A 10,680-nucleotide genomic window follows, 5' to 3' on the forward strand; every position below is an offset into this window, starting at 1 on the left:
TTGGCCCCGGTGATGTACTGGGCTGTGCACACTACCCTCTGTAGCGCCTTACGGTCAGATGCCGAGCAGTTGATGCAACCGGTCAGGATGTTCTCGACGGTGCAGCCGTAGAACTTTTTGAGGATTTGAGGACCCATGTCAAGTCTTTTCAGTCTCCTGAGGGGGAAAAGATTTTGTCGTGGCCTCTTCACGATTGTTTTGGTTTGTTTAGACCATGATAGTTCGTTGGTGATGTGGACACCAAGGAACTTAAAACTCTCGACCCGCTCCACTACAGCCCTGTCGATGTCAATGGGGGCCTATTCGGCCCGCCTTTTCCTGTAGCCCACGATCAGCCCCTATGTCTTGCTCACATTGAGGGAGAGGTTGTTGTCCTGGCACCACACTGACAGTTCTCTGACCTCCTCCCTATAGGCTACCTCATTGTTGTCGGTGATCAGGCCTACCACTGTTGTGTCGTCAGCAAACTTAATGATGGTGTTGGAGTCATGTTTGGCCACGCAGTCGTGGGTGAACAGGAAGTACAGGAGGGGTCTAAGTACACACCCCTGAGGGGCGCCAATGTTGAGAATCAGCGTGGCAGATGTGTTGTTGCCTAGCCTTATCACGCGGGGGCGGCCCGTCAGGAAGTCCAGGATCCAGTTGCAGAAAGAGGTGTTTAGTCCCAGTGTCCTTAGCATAGTGATGAGCTTTGTGGGACCTATGGTGTTGAACGCTGAGCTTTAGTCAATGAATAGCATTCTGTCCATGTGGGAAAGGGCAATGTGGTGTGTGAATCTGTTGGGGCAGTATGCGAATTGGAGTGGGTCTTGGGTTTCTGGCATGATGGTGTTGATGTGAGCCATGACCAGACTTTTGAAAGACTTCATTTAGGCAGGTTATCTTCACTTTCTTGGGCACAGGGACTATGGTGGTCTGTTTGAAACATGAAGGTATTACAGTAGTGAAGACACTTGCCAGTTGGTCCACAAATGCTTTGAGTACACTTCCTGGTAATCCCCGTGCGGCTTTGTGAATGTCGTCCTGTTTAAAGGTCTTGCTCACATCGGCTATGGAGAGCGTCATCACACAGTCGTCCGGAACAGCTGGTGCGCTCATACATGCTTCGGTGTTGCTTGCCTCAAATCAAGCATAAAATACATTTAGCTCGTCTGGTAGGCTGAGGTGATAAACTCCTCAATGCCATTGGATGAATCCCGGAACATATTCCAGTCTGTGCTAGCAAAATTGTCCTGTAACGTAGCATCCCTGTCATCTGACCACTTCCGTATTGAGTGAGTCACTGGTACTTTGTGCCACAGGAAGGGAAGACCCAGAGTTACCTCTACTGCAAAGGATAAGGTCATTAGAGTTAACTGCACCTCAGATTGCAGCCCAAATAAATGCTTCACAGAGTTCAAGTAACAGACACATCTCAACATCAACTATTCAGAGGAGACTTCGTGCATCAGGCCTTAGTGGTCAAATTGCTGCAAAGACTAAAGGACACCATGAATAAGAAGAGACTTGCTTGGGCCAAGAAACACGAGCAAGGGACCGGTGGAAATCTGTCCTTTGGTCTGATGAGTCCAAATTTTAGATTTTTTTGTTCCAACGCTGTATCTTTTTGAGACGCAGAGTAAGTGAACAGATGATCTCTGCATGTGTGGTTCCCACCGTGAAGCATGGAGGAGGAGGTGTGATGGTGCTTTGCTGGTGACACACTATTTCAGTGCTCTTTGACCTCTAATCTGTGATCCCTCCCCTCTCTCTAGGTGGTCGTATGGGGTGCTGCTCTGGGAGATATTTACCCTGGGAGGGTCCCCGTACCCCGGCATCCCTGTAGAGGAGCTGTTCAAACTGCTGAAGGAGGGCCACCGCATGGACAAACCTGCCAACTGCACACATGAACTGTAGGTCATGTTAATGTAACAGATTTTCAATCTCTCGTTGTGTAATATAGAGACTCCTAACCAGCGGTCCTAGTTGACCGGGAATTTATTTTTTGACAATAGGTAGACAACAGCTCATTAGATGAGCAAGACTCAATGATGTTCATGGCTGTGAATCACCTGCGAATTCAAATCAGACCGGGTCTTTTATCATCATTGATCACAAAAATATGACAAAATACAATGTGTCTTATACCTGACAGTAGATAGGAAACAGGAAAAACCATCTAAAAAATACATAAATAAAATATATATATATATATAGTACCAGTCAAAAGTTGGAATTATGTAGTAACACAAAAAGTGTTAAATAAATCCAAATATATTTTATATTTGAGATTCTTCAAAGTAACCACCCTTTGCCTTGATGACAGCTTTGCGCACTCTTGGCATTCTCTCAACCAGCTTCATGAGGTAGTCACCACGAATGCATGTCAATTAACAGGTGTGATAAAAGTTCATTTGTGGAATTTCTTTTTTTTTCTTCCTTTTTTCTGCATTTGAGCCCATCAGTTGTGTTGTAACAAGGTAGGGGTGGTATACAGAAGATAGCCCTATTTGGTAAATACCAAGTCCATATTATGGCAAGAACAGCTCAAATAAGCAAAGAGAAACGACAGTCCATCATTACTTTAAGACATCAAGGTCAGTCAATACGGAACATTTCAAGAACTTTGATAGTGCAATTGCAAAAACCATGAAGCGCTATGATGAAACTGGCTCTCACGAGGACCGCCACAGGAAAGGAAGTTACCTCTGATGCCGAGCATAAGTTCATTAGAGTTAAATGCACCTCAGATTGCAGCCCAAATAAATGCTTCACGGAGTTCAAGAAACAGACACATCTCAACATCAACTGTTCAGAGGAGACTGCGTGAATCAGGCTGCAAAGAAACCACTACTAAAGGATGCCAATAAGAAGAAGAGACTTGCTTGGGCCAAGAAACACAAGCAATGGACATTAGACTGGTGGAAATCTGTCTTTCGGTCTGATGAGTCGAAATTTGAGACTTTTGGTTCCAGCCTCCGTGTCCTTGTGAGACGCAGAGTAGGTGAATGGATGGTCTCTGCATGTGTGGTTTCCACCGTGAAGCATGGAGGAGGAGGTGTGATGGTGGTGTGGGGGTGCTTTGCTGGTGACACTGTCAGTGATTTATTTAGAATTCAAGGCACACTTAACCAGCATGGCTACCACATCATTCTGCAGCAATACGCCATCCTATCTGGTTTGCGCTTAGTGGGACTATCATTTGTTTTTCAACAGGACAATGACCCAACACACCTCCAGACTGTGTAAGGGCTATTTTACCAAGAAGGATAGTGATAGAGTGCTGCATCAGATGACCTGGCCTCCACAATCAACCAACCTCAACCCAATTGAGATGGTTTGGGATGAGTTGGACCGCAGAGTGAAGGAAAAACAGCCAACAAGTGCTTAGCATATGTGGGAACTCCTTCAAGATTGCTGGAAAAGCATTCCAGGTGAATCTGGTTGAGAGACTGCCAAGAGTGTGCAAAGCTATCATCAAGGCAAAGGGTGGCTACTTTGAAGAATATATCACTTTTTTGGTTACTACAAGATTCCATATGTGTTGTTTCATAGTTTTGTGGTCTTCACTATTATTCTACAATGTATAAAATAGTGAAAAGAAATAAAACACTTGAATGAGAAGGTGTGTCCAAACGTTTGACTGATACTGCACATGTCAGAGGAGGCTGGTGGGCGAGCTATAGGAGGACAGGCTCATTGTAATGACTGGAATGGGATAAATGGAACAGTCAAACATATGTTTCCTATGTTCCATGTAATTCATTTCAGCCATAACAATGAGCCCATCCTCCTATAGCTCCTCTCACCAGCCTCCTCTGACATGTGTTTTATTGTCACATACACTGGATAGGTGCAGTGAAATGAGTTGTTTTACAGGATCAGCCATAGCAGTACGGTGCCTCTGGAGCAAATTAGGGTTTAAGTGCCTTGCTCAAGGGCACGTCGACAGATTTTTCCCTTTTGGTTTCACTGGCCCAACGCTCCAACCACTAGGCTACCTGTCACTCTTATATAGATGTGCATATGGCTCAATGATGTTGATGGCTGTCAATAGCACGAATCTGTAACAACAACGGGTTATTAGCTAATGTGGCCATGCTAGCTAACTCAATTATATAGCAATAACATACATTACATTTATAGCATTGTATGGTGTGGTCTGTATAGACTGTGTTGTATTGTATGGTGTGGTCTGTATAGACTGTGTTGGATTGTAACTGTTGTGTGTCCCTGTAGATATATGATCATGAGAGAGTGCTGGCACGCTGTCCCATCTCAGAGACCTACTGTGATGTATTGTAACTGTTGTGTGTCCCTGTAGATATATGATCATGAGGGAGTGCTGGCACGCTGTCCCATCTCAGAGACCTACCTTCAGGCAGCTGGTGGAGGACCACGACAGGGTTCTGTCCATGACCTCCACAGACGTAAGTCTGGACCTATAAACCCAGGAGTACCTGGACCTGTCTGTTCTAACACTGTGTGTTGTGTTACAACAGGAGTACCTGGACCTGTCTGTTCTAACACTGTGTGTTGTGTTACAACAGGAGTACCTGGACCAGTCTGTTCTAACACTGTGTGTCGTGTTTACAACAGGAGTACCTGGACCTGTCTGTTCTAACACTGTGTGTCGTGTTACAACAGGAGTACCTGGACCTGTCTGTTCTAACACTGTGTGTTGTGTTACAACAGGAGTACCTGGACCAGTCTGTTCTAACACTGTGTGTTGTGTTACAACAGGAGTACCTGGACCTGTCTGTTCTAACACTGTGTGTTGTGTTACAACAGGAGTACCAGTCTGTTCTAACACTGTGTGTTGTGTTACAACAGGAGTACCAGTCTGTTCTAACACTGTGTGTTGTGTTACAACAGGAGGACCAGTCTGTTCTAACACTGTGTGTTGTGTTACAACAGGAGTACCTGGACCTGTCTGTTCTAACACTGTGTGTTGTGTTACAACAGGAGTACCAGTCTGTTCTAACACTGTGTGTTGTGTTACAACAGGAGTACCTGGACCAGTCTGTTCTAACACTGTGTGTTGTGTTACAACAGGAGTACCAGTCTGTTCTAACACTGTGTGTCGTGTTACAACAGGAGTACCTGTCTGTTCTAACACTGTGTGTTGTGTTACAACAGGAGTACCTGGACCAGTCTGTTCTAACACTGTGTGTTGTGTTACAACAGGAGGACCAGTCTGTTCTAACACTGTGTGTTGTGTTACAACAGGAGGACAGTCTGTTCTAACACTGTGTGTTGTGTTACAACAGGAGTACCTGGACCTGTCTGTTCCATTTGAGCAGTACTCTCCAACCTGCCAAGACTCCAGCAGCACCTGTTCCTCAGGAGATGACTCTGTGTTCTCCCACGACCCCCTCCCCACGACCCCCTCCCTGACCAACCCTGCCTCCCCATGAACCCCTCCCTGACCAACCATGCCTCCCGACGACCCCCTTCTCACGACCCCCTCCCTGACCAACCCTGCCTCCCCAAAATGAGGGGGGAATAACCTTGTCAAACTGCTGCAGATTTACATGGCAATCAGGACATAGGTGGGGCTGGATGGGGAGAGGGGGGGGGCTCCCCCGAGACACCTCTCAGCGTCATACTTTGAGCCTCCTCCAGATATGAGGAAGAGAACAGCCCATGCAATACATCCTCAAACGGACACATTTTTTAAGAATCTTTGCATTGAAGGTTGGACAATTTTTTGCCGCCAAAAACTGAAAATGTATATTTTTTTATACTTGGCCAGTCTTTAGTTATTGACAATCCGAAAGGTCAAACCATTCAGTGCCTACTGGAACCTAACTCTAACCCACAGGACTGGGAGGAGATTGACACAAGGACATGAACACCATTAACCAGGGAGGCAGGGCATCTATAACGCCATTGGCCAGGGAGGCAGGGCATCTATAACGCCATTGGCCAGGGAGGCAGGGCATCTATAACGCCATTGGCCAGGGAGGCAGGGCATCTATAACGCCATTGGCCAGGGAGGCAGGGCATCTATAACGCCATTGGCCATGGAGGCAGGGCATCTATAACGCCATTGGCCAGGGAGGCTGGGTATCTATAACGCCATTGGCCAGGGAGGCAGGGCATCTATAACGCCATTGGCCAGGGAGGCATGGCATCTATAACGCCATTGGCCAGGGAGGCAGGGTATCTATAACGCCATTGGCCTCGAAAGCAGGGAATCTTTAACGCCATTGGCCAGGGAGGCAGGGTATCTATAACGCCATTGGCCTCGAAAGCAGGGAATCTTTAACACCATTGGCCAGGGAGGCAGGGTATCTGTAACGCCATTGGCCAGGTAGGCAGGGTATCTATAACGCCATTGGCCTCGAAAGCAGGGAATCTTTAACTCCATTGGCCAGGGAGGCAGGGTATCTGTAACGCCATTGGCCAGGGAGGCAGGGTATCTATAACGCCATTGGCCAGGGAGGCTGGGTATCTATAACACCATTGGCCAGGGTGGCTGGGTATCTATAACACCATTGGCCAGGGAGGCTGGGTCTCTTTACCTCTCCTCAGTGGAGTACACGGGAACTAGTTTTTGCAAATGTGCAGCATACCAGCAGAGCCAGAATCAACAAAATGATGTGACTAGTTCTTCCAATAACAGTTAGTGCTTTACTCCAAGATCCCTCACCTCTGTTGAATCATCTCCACCATCATGCAATAGAATGGGACTACAATACAACAATCTGAACCAGGACTGTAACAGAAGTCTCTGCTGTTTGAAACTCTGATGGGAACCAAGCTGCAGTCAGACCCTTCAACAGGAGGGAAATATAGAACCAGTCTCTCTGATGGGAACCAAGCAGTAGTCAGGCCCTTCAACAGGAGGGAAATATAGAACCAGTCTCTCTGATGGGAACCAAGCTGCAGTCAGACCCTTCAACAGGAGGGAAATATAGAACCAATCTCTCTGATGGGAACCAATCTGTAGTCAGACCCTTCAACAGGAGGGAAATATAGAACCAGTCTCTCTGATGGGAACCAAGCTGCAGTCAGACCCTTCAACAGGAGGGAAATATAGAACCAGTCTCTCTGATGGGAACCAAGCTGCAGTCAGACCCTTCAACAGGAGGGAAATATAGAACCAGTCTCTCTGATGGGAACCAAGCTGCAGTCAGACCCTTCAACAGGAGGGAAATATAGAACCAATCTCTCTGATGGGAACCAAGCTGTAGTCAGACCCTTCAACAGGAAGGAAATATAGAACCAGTCTCTCTGATGGGAACCAAGCTGCAGTCAGACCCTTCAACAGGAGGGAAATATAGAACCAGTCTCTCTGATGGGAACCAAGCTGCAGTCAGACCCTTCAACAGGAGGGAAATATAGAACCAATCTCTCTGATGGGAACCAAGCTGTAGTCAGACCCTTCAACAGGAGGGAAATATAGAACCAGTCTCTCTGATGGGAACCAAGCTGCAGTCAGACCCTTCAACAGGAGGGAAATATAGAACCAGTCTCTCTGATGGGAACCAAGCTGCAGTCAGACCCTTCAACAGGAGGGAAATATAGAACCAGTCTCTCTGATGGGAACCAAGCTGCAGTCAGACCCTTCAACAGGAGGGAAATATAGAACCAGTCTCTCTGATGGGAACCAAGCTGTAGTCAGACCCTTCAACAGGAAGGAAATATAGAACCAGTCTCTCTGATGGGAACCAAGCTGTAGTCAGACCCTTCAACAGGAGGGAAATATAATTGGGGGTGTTCTATGTATCTTTAAAACGTTTTAATTGTAAATATATAAATGCAAATATGTATCATATTGCTGTCAGCAGCCATGTGCTTAAAATGACATTTTTTTTTCTTCTAAAATATTGTTTTAGAATCAAAGCATTCTAGAATACACTGTCATGATCATGTAATAATTTAAAGTGATACAAAAGGTTTATTTGAATTATTAACATGTATATTTGTAAAGATATTTATAGACTTAACATGTAGTTCATAAGTTAGAACAATCTTGTTCAGGATTTAGTACTGTAAGCAAAGATGTTTTATTTATTTTTCTGTAACTTATGTAAAGCAGAACAATATTATTTTCACGACTGGCAGATTTTATTTCTCTTGTTTTTCATCCATCTTGTTTTGTTTACAGTATAAAAAAAAGAATGTATGAAAGATTTAAAGCAATTTTAATGAGCAGAGCAGGACAAGGAAACTGAGTTTGATTAAATGTAAATCTAGGGAGTGAAACATTATTGAGTCGTACCTCAGTTGCAAAGTTGACTTTTACCAAATCAAAGAAGTGATTCACAGGACTCACTTGCGAAGGTTTCAGTAACATTTTAGCTAAATGTCAAATTTAATTTACTACTATTTATGTTTGAAGTACTTTTTACAAGATTATGTTTTACCATGCTAGTTTCCCATGCTACAGTAGTTCTATAAGTAGTCCTCTTCATCCAAGTTATTCTTCAATCTCTTATGTTGTTAGAATTGTTATATACTGTTATATATAGAGAGGCTAATACTATAGAGCGGCTAATACTAGAGAGGCTAATACTATAGAGAGGCTAATACTAGAGAGGCTAATAATATAGAGAGGCTAATAATATAGAGAGGCTAATACTATAGAGAGGATAATAATATAGAGAGGATAATAATATAGAGAGGCTAATACTATAGAGAGGATAATAATATAGAGAGGCTAATACTATAGAGAGGATAATACTATAGAGAGGCTAATACTATAGAGAGGATAATAATATAGAGAGGCTAATACTATAGAGAGGCTAATACTATAGAGAGGATAATAATATAGAGAGGCTAATACTATAGAGAGGCTAATAATATAGAGAGGCTAATACTATAGAGAGGATAATACTATAGAGAGGATATTAATATAGAGAGGCTAATACTATAGAGAGGATAATACTATAGAGAGGATAATAATATAGAGAGGCTAATACTATAGAGAGGATAATAATATAGAGAGGCTAATACTATAGAGAGGATAATACTATAGAGAGGCTAATAATATAGAGAGGATAATAATATAGAGAGGCTAATACTATAGAGAGGCTAATACTATAGAGCGGCTAATACTATAGAGAGGCTAATAATATAGAGAGGATAATAATATAGAGAGGATAATACTATAGAGAGGCTAATAATATAGAGAGGATAATAATATAGAGAGGATAATACTATAGAGAGGATAATAATATAGAGAGGATAATAATATAGAGAGGCTAATACTATAGAGAGGATAATACTATAGAGAGGATAATAATATAGAGAGGCTAATACTATAGAGAGGATAATAATATAGAGAGGCTAATACTATAGAGAGGATAATACTATAGAGAGGCTAATACTATAGAGAGGATAATAATATAGAGAGGCTAATACTATAGAGAGGCTAATACTATAGAGAGGATAATAATATAGAGAGGCTAATACTATAGAGAGGCTAATAATATAGAGAGGCTAATACTATAGAGAGGATAATACTATAGAGAGGATATTAATATAGAGAGGCTAATACTATAGAGAGGATAATACTATAGAGAGGATAATAATATAGAGAGGCTAATACTATAGAGAGGATAATAATATAGAGAGGCTAATACTATAGAGAGGATAATACTATAGAGGCTAATAATATAGAGAGGATAATAATATAGAGAGGCTAATACTATAGAGAGGCTAATACTATAGAGCGGCTAATACTATAGAGAGGCTAATAATATAGAGAGGATAATAATATAGAGAGGATAATACTATAGAGAGGCTAATAATATAGAGAGGATAATAATATAGAGAGGATAATACTATAGAGAGGATAATAATATAGAGAGGATAATAATATAGAGAGGCTAATACTATAGAGAGGATAATACTATAGAGAGGATAATAATATAGAGAGGATAATAATATAGAGAGGCTAATACTATAGAGAGGATAATACTATAGAGAGGATAATAATATAGAGAGGCTAATACTATAGAGAGGATAATACTATAGAGAGGATAATAATATAGAGAGGCTAATACTATAGAGAGGATAATAATATAGAGAGGCTAATACTATAGAGAGGATAATACTATAGAGAGGCTAATACTATAGAGAGGATAATAATATAGAGAGGCTAATACTATAGAGAGGCTAATACTATAGAGAGGATAATAATATAGAGAGGCTAATACTATAGAGAGGATAATAATATAGAGAGGCTAATACTATAGAGAGGCTAATAATATAGAGAGGCTAATACTATAGAGAGAGGATAATAATATAGAGAGGATATTAATATAGGAGAGGATAATACTATAGAGGCTAATACTATAGAGAGGCTAATACTATAGAGAGGCTAATACTATAGAGAGGCTATACTATAGAGGCTAATAATATAGAGAGGCTAATACTATAGAGGCTAATAATATAGAGAGGCTAATACTATAGAGAGGATAATACTATAGAGAGGCTAATACTATAGAGAGGCTAATACTATAGAGAGGATAATAATATAGAGAGGATAATAATATAGAGAGGATAATAATATAGAGAGAGGATAATACTATAGAGGATAATACTATAGAGAGGCTAATACTATAGAGAGGATAATACTATAGAGGCTAATACTATAGAGAGGATAATAATATAGAGAGGCTAATACTATAGAGAGGATAATACTATAGAGGATAATAATATAGAGGCTAATACTATAGAGAGGCTAAT

At 42.0% G+C, this 10,680-nt stretch overlaps 1 protein-coding gene across 1 annotated transcript in view; it reads left to right on the forward strand.

Moving 5' to 3' along the window:
* Nucleotides 1-8,198, forward strand: part of fgfr3 (fibroblast growth factor receptor 3) — a 231,061-nt gene extending 222,863 nt beyond the window's left edge. Inside the window, 4 exon segments of the mRNA XM_065025045.1 lie at nt 1,755-1,892; nt 4,304-4,409; nt 5,250-5,364; nt 5,367-8,198. Coding sequence (XP_064881117.1) covers nt 1,755-1,892; nt 4,304-4,409; nt 5,250-5,364; nt 5,367-5,488 — 481 coding nt within the window. The 3' untranslated portion in view covers nt 5,489-8,198.
* Nucleotides 8,199-10,680: the final 2,482 nt, after the last annotated feature.

This window comes from Oncorhynchus nerka, linkage group LG12, assembly GCF_034236695.1.
Source record: "Oncorhynchus nerka isolate Pitt River linkage group LG12, Oner_Uvic_2.0, whole genome shotgun sequence".
In the NCBI taxonomy this organism is placed as follows: domain Eukaryota; kingdom Metazoa; phylum Chordata; class Actinopteri; order Salmoniformes; family Salmonidae; genus Oncorhynchus; species Oncorhynchus nerka.